Source organism: Sapajus apella, unplaced genomic scaffold, assembly GCF_009761245.1.
Source record: "Sapajus apella isolate SASKATOON/1434 unplaced genomic scaffold, GSC_monkey_1.0 scaffold36, whole genome shotgun sequence".
NCBI classification, from domain to species: Eukaryota; Metazoa; Chordata; class Mammalia; order Primates; family Cebidae; genus Sapajus; species Sapajus apella.
Window position 1 is genome coordinate 34,364,415 of NW_022436976.1, and position 17,382 is coordinate 34,381,796.

At 36.4% G+C, this 17,382-nt stretch overlaps 1 protein-coding gene across 8 annotated transcripts in view; it reads left to right on the plus strand.

The window, feature by feature from the left end:
* Nucleotides 1–17,382, plus strand: part of EPS15 (epidermal growth factor receptor pathway substrate 15) — a 177,109-nt gene that overhangs the window by 51,706 nt on the left and 108,021 nt on the right. For 7 of the 8 annotated variants that reach the window (XM_032297051.1, XM_032297049.1, XM_032297057.1 and 4 more), the window contains exons 5-8: nucleotides 2,103–2,198; nucleotides 5,656–5,721; nucleotides 7,153–7,278; nucleotides 9,119–9,178. In XM_032297051.1, the coding sequence (XP_032152942.1) occupies nucleotides 2,103–2,198; nucleotides 5,656–5,721; nucleotides 7,153–7,278; nucleotides 9,119–9,178 (348 nt within the window). The remainder of the gene's footprint in view (nucleotides 1–2,102; nucleotides 2,199–5,655; nucleotides 5,722–7,152; nucleotides 7,279–9,118; nucleotides 9,179–17,382) is intronic. The other variant, XM_032297053.1, reaches the window with a different exon arrangement.

The following is a 17,382-nucleotide window of genomic DNA, read 5'->3' on the forward strand; positions in this document are numbered from 1 at the left end:
TCCTGGAGTGCAGTGGTGTGATCTCGGCTCACTGCAACCTCTGCCTCCAGGGTTCAAGCGATTCTGCCATCTTTGCCTCCTGAGTAGCTGGGATTACAGGCGTATGCCACCATACCCAGCTAATTTTTTTGTATTTTTAGTAGAGATGGGGTTTCAGTATCTTGGCCAGGCTGATGTTGAACTCCTGACCTCGAGTGATCTACCCTCCCTCAGCCTCCCAAAGTTCTGGGATTACAGGCATGAGCCATCGCACCCCACCTAGATTTTTTAATTAGCATATGAATGAAAGAAAAGAAACCAATACTTAGTGAATTTCCATGTGACAAAAAATGACACTAGGCACTTTTCTCCAGTAGCATGGTTTTTATTTTGTTTCTCAGAATGCATTGCCAGGTAGGTATTAGCCCCCCTTTTATGGAAGGGTTTTAACTGGCCCATGGCCTCAGTAAGTAGCAGAACTAGAATTTAATGCAGAATTATTTCACTTCATAGCTCATCCATACTGTGGTAATAGACTTGATTACTTAAGAGCAATTGAATCTCAAATAGAGTGAGAAAAGAAAGAGGGTCATGTTAGAATACTTAGAATACTAGCCGTTAGAGAAAACTTTGACTTCAGCAGAAGAGACTTGAAAATTCAGAGGAGAACTAGGAGGGTTTTGTGAAGCTGTTTTGGTGGAGAAGAGCTTCCGGGAGGATACTTTCCCAGGCTGCAAAGAGAATAAGGAGGATGAGGCTTTTTAAATTTTTTTTTTTTATTTTTTAGGCTGTTATATTTGGTAGCTAGGAGATTATTTGTGACATAGGCAGTAGTTTCTCTAGCTGATCATGGGAGTTGGAATCAGATTGCACAGAAGGTTGTGAAATGAATGAGAAGAAAAGGGAATATCTTGAAGTAGTGTTTTTTTTTTTCAAGAAATGAGTGAAGGCAAGGGATTGTATAAAGCAGACAACCTGCAAGGTGATAAGAATGGGTTACGAATTGGGTATGAAGGGTATAGGGGAGAATATGGGATTTGAGAAAAGTAGTGAAGGGTTAATTACGTCAGCAACTACACTAAGGTATTGACAGGTTTGACAAATTGTAACTGGAGTGAAGGCTTTTGTTATCCTGTCTATTCCCAGACACTAACTCAAAACAGCTGAAAACCAGTTGCTTCAGCTTCTTTGCATTTATTTATTAGGTTTTAGACTAAGACTTTAAATGTTAAAAATCCAAGGACTTTTGGGAGAGATTTATAAGTATTTTGAAGTTAAGCAGTAACACAACCTTTTTAGATGTTACACAGTTATTTTCTGTAGTTTTTCTGGAATAGCAGTGATTGAGTCATTTAAATTACTGTTCCAGTTTCAAAATTTATAATGTCATAATCCAGAGATGACTTTTCATGACATTTTAGATATTATTTTCTTCTGGGCTTTTTTTCTAATTCTTTTTTTCTCATTTAAATCATAAAATACATCTCTTAATATCATTAAATATTCTTGGATTTTTTTTTTTTTTTTTTTTTTTTTTTTTTTTTTTTAGTTGTTTGAGACAGAGCCTCACTCTGCCACCCAGGCTAGAGTGCAGTGGTGCTGTCTCAGCTCACTGCAACCTCTGCCTTCCAGGTTCAAGTGATTCTCCTGCCTCAGCCTCCCGAGTAGCTGGGACTACAGGTCCACGCCACCACAACTGCCTAATTTTTGTGTTTTTAGTAGAGACAGGGTTTCTCCATGTTGGCCAGGCTGGTCTCCAACTCCTGACCTCAAGTGATCCACCTGCCTTGGCCTCCCAAAGTCCTGGGATTATAGCTGTGAGCCACTGTGCCCAGCCCTAACTATTATTTTAAACATGAATAGTCTGTGTGATTTTTACTATCTGTATGTATTTTCCCATTTATATTATTATTGGCAATTTATAAATATTGGAACATCTTTGTACATAGGGTTTTTCTGCATTTTAAAGCAGATATTTTTGAAGCAGATATGCTACTTGTTGTTACTTAAAAACTCTGTAGTAATTATGAATTGTTTTATAGTTTTAGATTGTAACTATGTGTGCAGATAGGTAAGTAGGTAGAAGGAGAATGCTCTTAACATTCAATATTTTTCTTTCTTAGGAATTCTTTGTTGCTTTGCGTCTTGTGGCATGTGCCCAGAATGGATTGGAAGTTTCACTAAGTAGTTTGAACCTGGCTGTTCCACCACCGAGATTTGTAAGAAATGCTTTTAGATTTAAATTCTGTTTAATTTTTAAAAAGTGACATCATGTTATTTGAAAATTAAAAGCAATGTATTAAAATGAATTCTCCCTTTGGCGCTTTCACTCAGCTACCTGGCTTTTTTTTTTTTTTCCTTACTAGCTACTGCTCTTTTTAGTTAGTTTCTTGTGTATCCTTCCAAAGTTATTATATGTGTATGTAAAGAAATATAGGCTGGGCGAGGTGGCTCATATAATCCTAGCACTTTGGGAGGCAGAAGTGAGAGGATCACTTGAGCCCAGGAGTTGAAGACTAGCCTGGGAAACAAAGCAAGACCCCATCGAACTACAAAAAATTCTAAAATTTAGCCGAGTGTATTGGTGTACATGTCTGGTCCCAGCTACTTGGGAGGCAGATGGGAGAATCATTTGAGCCTGTTAGTTCAAGGCTACAGTAAGCCGTGATCACACTGCTGCTCTCTAGCTTGGTTAATGGTTCAAGACCCTGTCTTTAAAGAAAAAAGAAATATAAATACGTATTTTCTTATTTTACATTAATTGTAGCATACTGCATATTCATGGTCCCCAACCTTTTTGGCACCAGGGACTGGTTTCATGGAAGACCATTTTTCCATGGACCTGGGAGGGATGGACCGTTTCAGAATGAAATTGTTCCACCTCATCATTAGGCATTAGATTCTTATAAGTAGCATGCAATCTAGATCCTCACAAGTGCAGTTCACGATAGAGTTCGTGCTCCTATGAGAATCTAATGCTGCCGCTGATCTGACAGGAGTTGGAGCTCAGGCCATAATGCTTGCCTGCCAGCTGCTCACCTCCTGCTGTACAAGCTCAGTTCCTAACAGGCCGTGGACCGTTACCAGTCTGGGGCCTGTGGATTGGCGATCCCTGCTATACACATAATTCTATACCTTTTATAAGTAGCTTATTAAGTTTTAGAGGTATTCATATATCATTACATAAAAGCTTCTACTTTGTTTTTTATAGCTGTGTAGTATTTCTTTGCCTGTGTTTATAATTAACTTTCTATTGATAGGCTTTTTATTTTGAATCTTTTATTATAAAAAATGCTGCAGTGAATAATAACCTTGTTTATATGTTATTTTGCATGTGCTAGAATATATTTATGTGTCAATTCCCAAGAGTAGAAATTCTGTTCAAAAGTTTTTGCCTTTGTAATTTCTATGTATATTATCAACTTGCTTTCCATAGTGGTTGTACTAGTTCACCCTCCCTCCAGCAGTTGTTTGAGAGTGCCTGTTTTTGCACACTTTTGCTAGCATACTTAAACTTTTAGATCTTTGTAAGTTTGATAGGTGACAGATAGTATGTAATTTTAAATTTATCCTTTTGGTTTTATGGAGTAAGGTTGAATAGCTTTTCTTATGCTTATAAGAATAGCTTTCTTATAAGCTTTTATGTTTACATTGCCTTTATGTGAATGTCTGTTTATAGCTTTTGCCCATTTTTGTTGGATTGTTGCTCTTTTACTTATTGAATTCTAGGGCCTCTTTAATTATTAGGAAATTAACTCTTTGTCTATATGAGTTGCACGTCTTTTTTTCCTATTTTGTCATTTGTCTTATTTTTTTGAAGAGACGGGATCTTGCTATGTTGCCCAGGCTAGCTTTGAATTCCTGGGCATAAACGATGCTTCTGCCTTAGCCTCCCAAATAGCTGGGATAATGGGCATGTAGTATTGAGCCCGGCTTATTATTGTCTTTTATGTAAATAAATTGTCAGGTTAAAAAAATTTTTTTTTTTTTGCATTTAAGTTAGTATTGATGTAAGATTTGAGTATAGATTCAACTTTTTTTTTTTTTGAGACAGAGTTTTGCTTTTGTCATGCAGGCTGGAGTGTAATGGTGCAATCTTGGCTTACTGCAACCTATACTTCCTGGGTTCAAGCAGTTCTACTGCCTTAGCCTCCTGAATAGCTGGGATTACAGGCGCCTGCCACCACACCTGGCTAATTTTTTTTTTTTTTCTGGTAAGAGACAGCATTTCAACATATTGGTCAGGCTGGTCTTGAACTCCTGACTTCAGGTGATCTGCCCACCTTGGCCTCCCAGAGTTCTGGGAATACAGACATGAGCCACCACGCTGGGCCTAGATTCAAATGTATATTTTTTCAAGATGGCTACCCTACAGAAAGTATAGCCAATACAGTTTATTAAATAATCCATCTTTCTCTTCCTGTCTTTTCATTCCCTTTGAAATGCCACCTTGATTGTGTGCTAAATTCTCATATGTATTTTGGTTCCCTATTGGATATTTTTTGCTCTTACCTATTGATCTGTTTATCCATACCATATGCTGATGTTAACAGTTTTAATTTTCATATTTGGTGACATGTTTTTAATTCTAATGTGAGCAGTTTTCCCCACCTCACTCCTTTTTCCCCCCAGATATTTTATGGCTCCTCTTGCTTGCTTTTTTTTTTTTTTTTTTTTTAATTTTAAGAGATGGTCTCATTCTGTTGCCCAGGCTGGAGCACAGTGCTGTGATCATAGCTCACTATAACCTTGAAGTCCTAGGCTCAAGTGATCCTCCCCAGTAACTAGTTGCTTGTTTTTAAACTCAACATTTTAGAAGTTTTTGGTCTGCATACTAAGAATTTAATTTCTTAAGTTTAGAGAATTTCTGCACTTTTATGTTTAGGCATGTAGTCAGAAGGTTAATTTAGGGATTTGTTGCCTACCTGTATTATAGCCATGCATTGCTTAACAACAGGGATACATTCTGAGAAAGGCATCATTAGGCATCATTTTGCAAACATCAGAGTGTATTTTACACAAACCTAGATAATATAGCCTATAGCATACCTGGGCTTCATGGTATATAGTCTGCTGCTCCTAGCCTACAAACTTACACAACAGTGAATACCACACTGTACTGAATGCTGTAAGCAGTTGTAACATGATGATATTTGTGTATTTAAACAGAAAAGGGGCTGGGCATGGTGGCTCACACCTGTAATCTCAGCACTTTGGGAGGCCGAGGTGGGCAGATCGCCTGAGGTCAGGAGTTCAAGACCAGCCTGGCCAACATGGTGAAATGCCCTCTCAACTAAAAATACAAAAATTAGCTGGGCATGGTGGTGCACACCTGTGATCCCAGCTACTCGGGAGGCTGAGGCAGTAGACTAACTTGAACCTGGGAGATGGAGGTTGCAGTGAGCCAAAATTGTGCCACTGCACTCCAGCCTGGGTGACAGAGCAGGACTCCATCTCAAGAAAAAACAAACAAACAAAAACCAGAACAGGTACAGTAAAAATATGATATTATAATCATTTTGTTTAGATGAAGGTCTAGTAAATGTAAAATAGTGTCCTCTGTGCATTGAGATCCAGCATTTTGTATGAATATATTTAAATCCAAAAATCATTTTTTCTTCATTGCATCTTGATGTGAGGATTTCAACTTTTCTTGTGCTTTACTTTCCTTTGTAGCATGATACCATTAGTCCTTTGCTAATCAGTGGGACCTCTGCAGCTGAGCTCCCATGGGCTGTAAAAGTAAGTAAACTTTGTAACTATTCTCTAACCCCTGCATTGCTGCCTATCCACACATACTCTCTCTGCCTCTGAAATATATTGCTATCTGCATTAGACTTTCACATATATGTTTAAGGAAAGGTAGAGGAGATGCTGTTACTGTTGTTACTGAGGGATCTTTCAGCTCTGTCAGTTGTTTTGTGACAGTATTGGTCTAATCTTATATCTGTTATAATGTAAAGAAAAATGATGATGTATTAACAAATATTTGATTACAAGACAGTTTACCCCACTGGTATTATTTTTTACTTGAAAATTCAGGTTAACTATGTATTTTCTATATGACTCTAAAACAATTCTTTATGAAATCTTTGTAGAAATAGGTATTTTGTGTTACAGCTTTTCAGAAGCAAATCATATCTTACTAGATTTTTAAAACTTATAATTTAAAAATACTTAGACTATAGCAGATCAAATGAGCTTTGATAAATGTGTACAGTTTTTTTGAAAACCATTTTTATTTGTATGTCTTTGTATGCTGTGGACCATGCACTAATTTTTAAAAGTCTGGGAATATGGCCTTGACTGGGCAAATAATGAACAATAGTTTTTAATGTTATACAAATAACTTTTAAAATTGTATGAGGTATCTTGTTATTTACAAGAAAAATATTGCTTTGGGAAAAATGGAGAAGTCTTGATGTTTATTTCTCTAGTAATTATTTTATTTTTAAAAATTTATTTGTGGCTCATGCCTGTAATCTCAGCACTTTGGAGGCCAAGGCGGGTGGATCACAAGGTCAGAAGTTCAAGACCAGCCTGATTAACATAATGAAACCGCATCTCTATTAAAAATACAAAAAAAATATCCAGGTGTGGTGGCAGGAACCTGTAATCCCAGTTACTTGGGAGGCTAAGGCAGGAGAATCACTTGAACCTGGGAGGTGGAGGCTGCAATGAGCTGAGGTCGCACCGCTGCACTCCAGCCTGGGTGACAGTGCAAGACTCCGTCTCAAAAAAAAAAATTATTTGTTTGAACTGTACCTCACACCATCTTTAGAGAGTCACAGAATGTCACTAATTAGCTGTGTGTTCCTATAGAAGTTACATTTTTGCTGTGGGCCTATTTAAGTGAGAGGGTTGGACTAGATGTATTTTCTACCTCTGAAGTATTTTGATTCTAACGCAATAGTTGGGAAATAAAGATGGTGTTCCAGCTACAAAAAGAATGGGCAACACTAGACTCTTGAGTAAAGTCACTTTGAAATTATTATTTCCTGTGTATTTTTTTCTTGGATATCTTTACAATAAATATTTTGATGAAAGTGAAAAATATTTTTTAAATGATAGTTTAAAAACATATGTAGTCTATTCTTTAAGGACTTGATTTTTATAGCTGCAGTTAAATCCTTTTCTCTATTATTTAACTTGTGATTTTTGTTTATGTTGTAGCCTGAAGATAAGGTCAAATATGATGCAATTTTTGATAGTTTAAGTCCAGTGAATGGATTTCTGTCCGGTGACAAAGTGAAACCAGTGTTGCTCAACTCTAAGTTACCTGTGGATATCCTTGGGAGAGTAAGCTATTATTTACTTCTAAATGTAATTTTTACGTATTTTAATTTTATATCTGCAATACAAGGAGCATTTATAGCTCTGTTAAAAATATACAAATCTTATTTTAAAGTTGTATCATTACAGGATTTTTTGTTTTCTGACTTAATGTATAAAATTATTGCCAACTCATTTCTGTATTTGGTTATTCCCTGTAAAATATGAGTGGTTGAAGTTAGTTACATATGTAAGCCCCTTACGTAGGTCCTTTTTTAGTTTGTGCTGTACTCTCTTGACCTCCTATTTGCTTGAGTTAATTTCTAGAGACCGTCAGTATTTAATGTCTGCTGCTTACTCTGCGGCTGTATCATGGTGTCTTGTTGTAAGGAATAGTTTTATCTCTGAAATCATAAATTCTACTCTCAAACTTGTACTTCCTGTCTTTATAGAGCTCTTTTCCAGAAAATTGCAAGACTTTAATTCTTTGACTAGTTTTACTAAGACCTTGAAATCTGGCTTCTTTACTTTGCCTCTTTTTTTCAATTTTTCTACTGTGATAAATATAGATAACATGAAATTTAACATCTTAACCAATTTTAGGTGTACAGTTCAGTGGTATTAACTACATTTACATTATTACGCAACTATCCCCACTATCCATTGCCATAATTCTTTTCCTTCTGTGAAAGTAAAACTTTATTTCCCTATCTTTTGGTCTACAGTTTTGTATCTATCCTTAGCTCCCTTTGCCATGTTGTTATTCTCTCTGATGGAAAAAGTGTGAAGTAAATTATCTGCCTTCTCTGTGGTGCATGTGGAGTACTGAGCAGGTGTAGTAAGATTGGTGTCATTGTAAATTTATCATCACCAGCTTCAGCTGGGTGTCTCCATCCTGCCAGTCACTCTTGTGCTGTTTCCATAGTGATTTCTCCATAACCTTCTTCATATTTCAAACCTTATCTACCCTCTTTAAACCTCTTGCCCTTTAATTCCCTGCTTTAGCAGATTACATAGGGTCAAATCCTGGCTGTACCACTTCTTAGCTGTGTGACCTTGGGCAAGTCGTTAGAAAACTGTGTCTCAGTTTTCTAATCTTTAAAAAGGGCATAATTTCCAGCTTATAGAATTGTAGGGATCAAATGTGATAATGTATGTTAAGTCTTACTTATTACCATGATTGCTACATACTCTTTGAATGCTAGCTGTTACGATGATGATGATGATGACAATGACAACCACCATACTACTGGTACTAGTACTACTGCTGAATCAATATTATATAGATTTTAGGTGCTTAATAAATACTGATTTAAATGCCATTTTTTAGTATTGTTTGCTACAAATTATTTCTCCCTGTGTGATCAGTGTGAAATTTCTAAACTATAAATACACTGTTGTTATTTTATTACTTAAACCTAACCTTTTAGTAGTTTTCCATTGCATTTAGAATAAAGTCCAAACTCCTTTCAAGGTAATTATAACCAGACACTTTCTTATCTACACTTTTAACATTCCTCTGTTGCCCAGGCTGGAGTGCAGTGGTATATCATAGTTCACTGCAGTCTTGATCTCCTGGGCTTAAGGGATTCTCCCACCTCAGCCTCCTGAGTAACTTGGATTACAGGTAGACACCACAATGCCCAGCTGATTTTTTATTTTTATCTTTTATAGAGATGGGATCTCGTTTCCCAGGCTATTCTCAAACTCCCGGACTCAAGTAATCCTCCTGCCTTGGCCTCCCAAAGTGCTGGGAGGCCATATGAGCATGAGCCACCATGCTTCGCTAGTATACTTTCTTTTCCTGCCCTCAAGTACCACATGAACTGAAAGAACATTAATTTTTTTCAATTCTTCTCTTTTTCAGGTTTGGGAATTGAGTGATATTGACCATGATGGAATGCTTGACAGAGATGAGTTTGCAGTTGTAAGTAATCTAATGCACTTAAAATCTTCACTATCTTAATGATTTTCTCATGTGCAAATTTCCTCTTTTAGTTCATCCTTAGAGGAAAGCTATATCCCCATCAGATTATGGGATGAACTTTTTTTTTTTTTTTTTTTGAGACAGGGTCTTACTCTGTCACCCAGGCTGGAGTACAGTGGCGCCATCCTGGCTCACTGCAACCTCTGCCTCCTAGGTTCAAGTGATTCTTGTGCCTTAGCCTCCCAAGTAGTTGGGATTACAGGTGTGTGCCACCACACCTGGCTATTTTTAGTATTTTTTGAAGGAATGGGGTTTTGCCATGTTGGCCAGGCTGGTCTTGAACACTTGACCTCAAGTGATCCACCTGCCTCAGCCTCCCAAAGTGCTGGGATTACAGGCGTGAACCACCATGCCCAGCTGCTTGAACATTCTTATCTAAAATTTATAGGCAGTCAATAAATATTTTCTAAACAAATTGATAACAGAAAATGTGTTTTGCTATCTTCATTTTCTTTGGCTTTAAGGTACATAGGAATATATACTTTGTATAATTACTGTAAAGATAGTATCTTTTGTATCATAACCTGACCAGGTATCTCAGGTATCTTAGTACCTGCTTCTGTTATGGAATAATTTTGCTTCAAATGTATCCCCCAAATTATGAAGGCAGAAAAGTGTTGACATCTTATCTGAAGACTTGTCATCTTAGTAATTGAATAGTTAATTCCAAATTGGATTGTATTCACCTCTTCCTTAAAGGTTTGATAAAACTTTGCTGTGAATTAATCAGTGGTCAATTTCTAATTCCTCTTTTACTCTAAAATTTTCTCTTTTTGTATTTTGGTAAGGAATTGTTCATTTCTTTTACTTTCAAACTTGTTGCAACAAATTTGCGGTATTCTCTTTCATGGTGGTTCTCTTTACTCATTCCAAATCTTGGGAATACTCCAACTTGTTTTTTGCTTAATCGTATTTTGTCTAGTTTATTGATCTGTTTGAAGAACCATCTTTTGAATTTACTTATCCTTTCTATTATGTTTTTACTTTTTATTTAATGATTTTTAACTTTTAATTCCTTGTTGTAGTTTCTTACTCTTTTTATTTTAAATTGCTTGAAGATAGGCTGGGTGTGGTGGCTCACACTTGTAATCCCAGCACTTTGGGGGCCCGAGGCAGGTGGATCATGAGGTCAGAAGTCCAAGACCAGCCTGGCCAAGATGGTGAAACCCCGTCTCTACTAAAAATACAAAAAATTAGCCGGGGACAGTGGCAGGTGCCTGTAATCTCAGCTACGCGGGAGGCTGAGGCAGGAGAATTTCTTGAACCCAGGCGGCATAGATTGCAGTGGGCTGATTTTGTGTCACTGCACTCTAGCCTGGGCGATAGGGTGAGACTCTGTCTCAAAAAACAAAATTTCTTGAAGTTGAGTATTGCATTTCTTCAGTTCTCATTATCTTCCTTGAATACATGTTTAGTGGGATTCCATAGATACTCATTATCTTCCTTGAATACATGTTTAGTGGGGTTCCGTAGATACTCATTATCTTCCTTGAATACATGTTTAGTGGGATTCCATAGGTTTTGGTTCAAAGTTTTTCTCCATTATAAAACTTTTTAGATTTTTTAGTTTTCTTTTATCATCTGGTTAGGAATAATTTCAAAATGGCTAAGTTTGGTTGTTTTTTGTTACTTTGATATATACTTTTAACTTGATTGGATTATAACCAGAAAACTGTAGTCTGTAAAATGTCTAATTTAAAAAAATTAGCTAAGGCGTTATTTGTTGGCAAGTTTATGACCTATTTTTACATATATTCCATGGATATGTCAGTATTTCTGTTTGGAGGATATTAGAGTTTTATAAATCCATTATATCAAATTTTATTTTATTTTAATATTTTTATTTTTGAGATGGAGTATTGGTGCATTGCCCAGGCTGGGGTGCAGTGGTGTGATCTTGACTCACTGCAACCTCTGCCTCCTAGGTTCATGTGATTCTTCCGTCTCAGCCTCCTGAGTAGCTGGGATTATAGACATGCACCACCACGCCTGGCTAATTTTTTTATTTTTAGTAGATCTGGGGTTTTACCATGTTGGCCAGGCTGGTCTTGAACTCCTGACCTCAGGTGATTCACCTACCTGCCTTGGCCTATCAAAGTGCTGGGATTACAGGCATGAACCACCACACCCAGCCTCGAATGTATTGATTATTTAATTTCTCTTTGTCCTTATTTGTCTTTTGTTTTTGGCCCTTCCACAAATTTTCCTCATTTCCTACAAGAGCCAAATGAAACAGGCAGAATACACATGTCACATTTAAAAAATGCAGAAACAGAAACTTAAGAGTGACTTGAATTGATAGTCATGGGTCCCTAGTCTTTTTAATTTTAATTTGGGTAACAGTTGGGAAATGGTAAAGGATCTTTTTATCACAGTAGTGATACAAGTTATCTCAGCCATATTTCAGGGGTTGAGCCATTGTTTGTGGGATGCTTTTGGGAATGGGGCCATATAGAAGAGATTTCGGTGATAACATAGTTTGAAACATCATCAAACTCTACACGTAAACTTTTCGTAAATGGTTTTTGTGGTAAGAATATTGGTGCAAAATATTTGCAGTGGTAAGAAGTAATGAGGGATTTTTTTGTGTGTCATAAGGACAAATTTTTGTTTTTTTTAAGACAGATTTTCACTCTGTTGCCCAGGCTGGAGCAGTGGCAGGATCTTGGCTCACTGCAACCTCTGCCTCCTGGGTTCAAGCGATTCTTCTACTCAGCCTCCCGAGGAGCTGGGATTACAGGCACGACACCACCCCTGGCTAATTTTTGTATTTTTAGTAGAGACAGGGTTTCACCATGTTTGCCAGGGTGGTCTCAAACTCCTGACATTAAGTGATCCGCCCACCTTGGCTTCCCAAAGTGCTGAGATTACAGGCATGAACCACCTCTCCTGCCCTAAGACAAAGATGGAGAATAATAGTGTCATCATTTGATAAACAGTAATGTATACTAAGGTAAATGAATAAACACAGTTTATCTTCTATACCTGGAGCCTTTTCCCAGGCAAGTGACCTTTTTTTTTTTTTAAAATAAAAACTTTTATTAAAAGAATAATTTTTGAATAGTAAATACTTTTGTAGGAAATTACTACTTTGAATTTTGTTTTAAATAGTAGATACCCCTTTATCTTCTCCTACATTTAGTTGTTAACCATTTTGCCATGTTTGCTTTCTCCCTGTATGCATCTTCTTCAGAATTTTTTTCTAGTTTTAAACTCTGGCTTGTGAGGTTTTAAATACTGCTTCTCCTGTTCCCTCTTTGTTTGAATTACCTGATATTTCTTGTGCTTGTTGTGTATGTCTGTTGACAATGGCACATTTCTATATTTTAATGCTTTAACTAATTGGATAATAATAGCACTTATATTGATTTGATTTTCCCTTCCTTACCTATTTATTTTACATTATTATTTTCTCTGTTTCTTATTGTTGCTTATTATCAAGTTATGATTCAAGTCCTTTACTCCATCTCCCAGTTAATGTGGAAATTTTATTATAATGTCATGTTTCATTAATTAGTTAATATAGGTTGAGCATCCCTAATCCGAAAATCCAAAATTTGAAATGCTCCAAAATATGAAACTTTTGAGTATTGACATGACCCACAAGTGGAAAATTCCACTCCTGGCCTCATGTGATAAGTTGCAGTCAAAATTTTGTTTCATGCCCAAAATTATTTAAAAACTTGTCTGAAATTATCTTAGGTTATGTGTATAAAGTTTATATGAAATGTAAATGAATTTTATGTTTAGACTTGGGTTCTGTCCCCAAGATAGGATTATATTCCAAAATCTGAAAGAAAGAAAAAAAAAAAAAAAAAAGAATATTCCAAAATCCGAAAATCTCAAACACTTCTGGTCCCAAGCATTTTGGATAAGGGATTCTCACCCTGTGCCCCTTTTCCTGTACTTGTACTTATTTCTCCTATATTAAAAACAAGATTTTCAACCCTTACTCTAGCAAAATGAGACCTTCAGGTTGTTTTTACTTCTTTTCCTTCCCCTTTATGTCCTAATTCCAGAAGATCTCAGAACATTTTTTGGGGACTCAAATTCTAGATTTTTGCTCAGTTAATTTAGTTCTTTTGATTTTGGAATTTTTCTTCCAGTTTTGTTAAATATTAATAACTAGTATTCTTTTGGTTAGAATTTGTCTGATAAATCTTTTTTTACCCTTTTATTTTAATAAATAGAGCAACATAATCTATACTGTTTTTTAAAGTTATAATTACTGGCCAAGAGTGGTGGCTCATGCCTGTAATCCCAGCACTTTGGGAGACCGAGGTGGGCAGATCACCTGAGGTCAGGAGTTCAAGACCATCCTGGCCAACATGGTGAAACTGTATCTACTAAAAATGCAAAAATTAGCCAGGTGTGGTGCCAGGCACTTGTAATCCCAGGTTCTCAGGAGGCTGAGGCAGGAGAACATCTTGAACCTGGGAGGCAGAGCTTGCAGTGAGCCGAGATTGTGCCATTGTACTCCAGCCTGGGGGACAAGAGTGAGACTTTATCTCAGAAAAAAAAAAAAACAAAAAAAAAAACTGCAAGATAGTCAGTGTATCTACAACTGAAAGTCATTGATTCATTTTTATTTATTTACAAGCATCAATATTTTACAAAACTGAATTTTAAGAGCTGGTATCATTCTTCCTCAGAAATTGAAGTAATTTAAAAAATACTTTTGCAGTAGTGGAATAGCTAAGATCTGAACATTTAAAATTATCCTCCTAAATAATAAAATATAAAGATAATGTGCTTATTTATATGATCAGTCCATTTGGCCCGTGGCAGTTTACACTCTGTCAGGATTTTGGTTTGTTGAAGTATAATACAAGTTTAGGTCTTATTTTACTAAATAGTAAAAACTGAATTGAACATAGGAGTCTTTTTGTTCAAGAAAATTCTTGCCCATTTCCCCTTGGATTAAATGTTTTTTTTTGTTTGTTTGTTTTAAAGACCCCGTGTCTGCTTTTATTTTTTTGAATGGGAAGAAATACAAAGCTTTTATTTTTTTTTCAAATGGGAAGAAATAAAAATGAAGTTAAAGAGAGATTCTAACTCTGTGTGTTGAATTCCAATATAGATTTTTTTAAGAGTAATTTATTTCAGTAATTAACCAAAATTTGATTGAACTTGAGTCTTTGTGTTTAGACATACTTTTAAAATTCTTAACTAGTTTCTTTCTTTTTCTTTTTTTTTTTTTGACAGCATAAATGGGATTTTTGGTTGGTTTATCTTTTTAATTAGGATAAATGAAGTTAGAGATTCTAACCTGTATAACTTCTGTTGCCATGTGAACCTTTAATGAATGGCTCTTGTTTCTTTTCAAATGTAAATGCTAGTTCATATTCTCAGAAACCCAGTAGTTTAATTTAAAATCCAGAATCTAGAATATCTTTGAGTTTTTTGTTTTTGTTTTTTTTAAAGTAAATTTGTAAAAGTTAGGCCTTGGAGTGGCCATGCATATTCTGACCGCAACTAAAATGACCTCAGAGAGTTTTGTGTGTATGGAATGTATAATGTATATGTATATGTACATAAAAAACATAAAGTAGATTTTAAAAATTATATCTACTCCCTTGAATCTGGATTTTTAAAAATATCTGTGATTATGTATCAGTATTCTGTTTACTCATTGATGAATTATCTGATTAGATTGTAAGGATATTGGAAATATATTTCCTTGAGTTTAACTTCTGGCCCATTTGGCTTCATAGAAAGTCTCTGATGGAGCATTAAGGGGACATTTTGTAAAAGGGGCAAATTTTTCTTTTTCTTTCTTTTTTTTTTATTTAGAGACTCTGTCACCAAGGCTGGAGTATGGTGGTGTGATTTTGTCTCACTGCAACCTCCACCTCCCAGGTTCAAGCTATTCTTGTGCCTCAGCCTCCCGAGTAGCTGAGATTACAGGCGCCCACCACCATGCAGGCTAATTTTTGTATTTTTTGTAGAGATGGGGTTTCACCATGTTGGCCAGTCTGGCCTCAAACTCCAGACCTCAGGTGATCCACCCACCTTGGCCTCCCAAAGTGCTGGGATTACTAGGTGTGAGCCACTGTGCCCAACCAAAGGGCCAAATTTTTCTGTTATGATTTGAAAACTAGAAATGTATCTAAAATTGTGCTATTGCCAGTGAACCAAGGGATGTGACTGATAATTACGTTAAAGTTTATTCTCTTTATGGGGTAAGTTCTACAAGTGTCCTATTCTGTGAAATAGTTCTTTGTTTTATTAGGGCTGAAACTACTGCTTTTAAATATAAAGAGAGGGGCTGTAAATCTAATAATCTAGTATTTGGTGAATGAGCCTATGCTCATGCTTTTTCATAGATATTTAGAGTTTGACAAGATCCTCTAATTTAGCTTCGCTAAACACAGCAGTTACTGGCTTACAACCCAGGGTAACCTGAGCCTCCTAGAGTCATGCTCTTTTTTTTCTAATGAACTTTAAATTTTGGAGTGATTTTAGATTTATAGAAAAGTTGCAGAGAGTACAGTTTTCCATTGCCCTTCACTGTTTTCCCTTATTAACATACTGCATTACCATCGTACATCTGTCAAAACTAAAAAACAATTTTGGTGCTTTATTAACTTCAGACTTTGTTTGGGTTTCACCAGTTTTTCCTTTCTGACACAGGATCCCATCTAGGTATTACATCACATTTTAGTTGTCATGTTTTTTCAGTCTCTCTGGTATACGAGTTTGTCAGTCTTGCCTTGCTTTTTATGACCTTGACATTTTTTTTTTTTTTTTTTTTTTTTTTGAGACGGAGTTTCACTCTTGTTACCCAGGCTGGAGTGCAATGGCGCGATCTCGGCTCACCGCAACCTCCGCCTCCTGGGTTCAGGCAATTCTCCTGCCTCAGCCTCCTGAGAAGCGGGGATTACAGGCACGTGCCACCATGCCCAGCTAATTTTTTGTATTTTTAGTAGAGACGGGGTTTCACCATGTTGACCAGGATGGTCTCGATCTCTTGACCTCGTGATCCACCCGCCTCGGCCTCCCAAAGTGCTGGGATTACAGGCTTGAGCCACCGCGCCCGGCCCGACCTTGACATTTTTGAGGAATACTGGCCAAATATTTGTAGAATGTCTCCCAATTTACATTTATCTGATCCTCTTCTCATGATTAGATGGACAAATGAGTTTTTGCAAAGAATAACATGGAGGCATAATGCCTTTGTCATCACATTATATTGGGGGCATATGATATCCATGTGCCATCACTGTTGATGTTAACCTTCATCACTTATTTAAGATAGTGTTTGCCAGATTTCACCACTGTAAAGTTACTTTTTCCCTTTTCCCACTCTATTCTTTGGAAGTGTAGACTCATGCCGTTTTTACTTTGCCATCTTTCTGCATATCTATCTATTGGTTTTTACATTCTTACTAAGCTGTAAATTTTTCTGTCTGGTAAGTTCTTAGACTGAAAGTGGTCTAAGCTTTTGTCAGTAACATTTGTTTGGGTCTTCATTATGTGAAGAGTTTTTGGCACTTAAAGATTTATAGAGGAGCTGTTCTTGTGTATTAGCATGTATCGCATTGTATTAAAATTAACTTTTTACATATCTTCTGCTTCTATTGGATTGTAAAAATGAGCTTTCTTTTCACTTTTCTATTTCTTTTTTTTTTGGAAAGAAAGTCTCACTCTGTCACCCAAACTGGAGTGCAGAGGCTCACTGCAAAGTTCACCTCCCAGGTTCAAACAATTCTGCCTCAGCCTCTGGAGTAGCTGGGATTATACACGCCTGTCACCACACCCAGCCAATTTTTGTATTTTTAGTAGAGATAGGTTTCACCAAAGTCTTGGGCTTTGCCCAAGAATTAAAAGCCTTCCAGGTGATTCTTATGGTGACTAAAATTTGAGAAATACTACCTAAAAGCATAGAGAATGAAAAAATAGCAGAGAAAATGGGCAGCTGTTAGTAACTGATTACAACAGTAAAATTAAATCCCCCCTTTCCCTGCTGTCTCAGGAATTTGATTCTTTTATTATTTTTATTAATAAAATTTGTGATACTTTGAAATCATCAAAAAGACATTCTACATGCTTCTTCCTTAAATGTCTATTTCTGTGTAAATGCACTTGGTAGTATGTTTCAGTTTGACAGCTAGTTACTTGCCAGATTTTTTCAGTATGTGTGT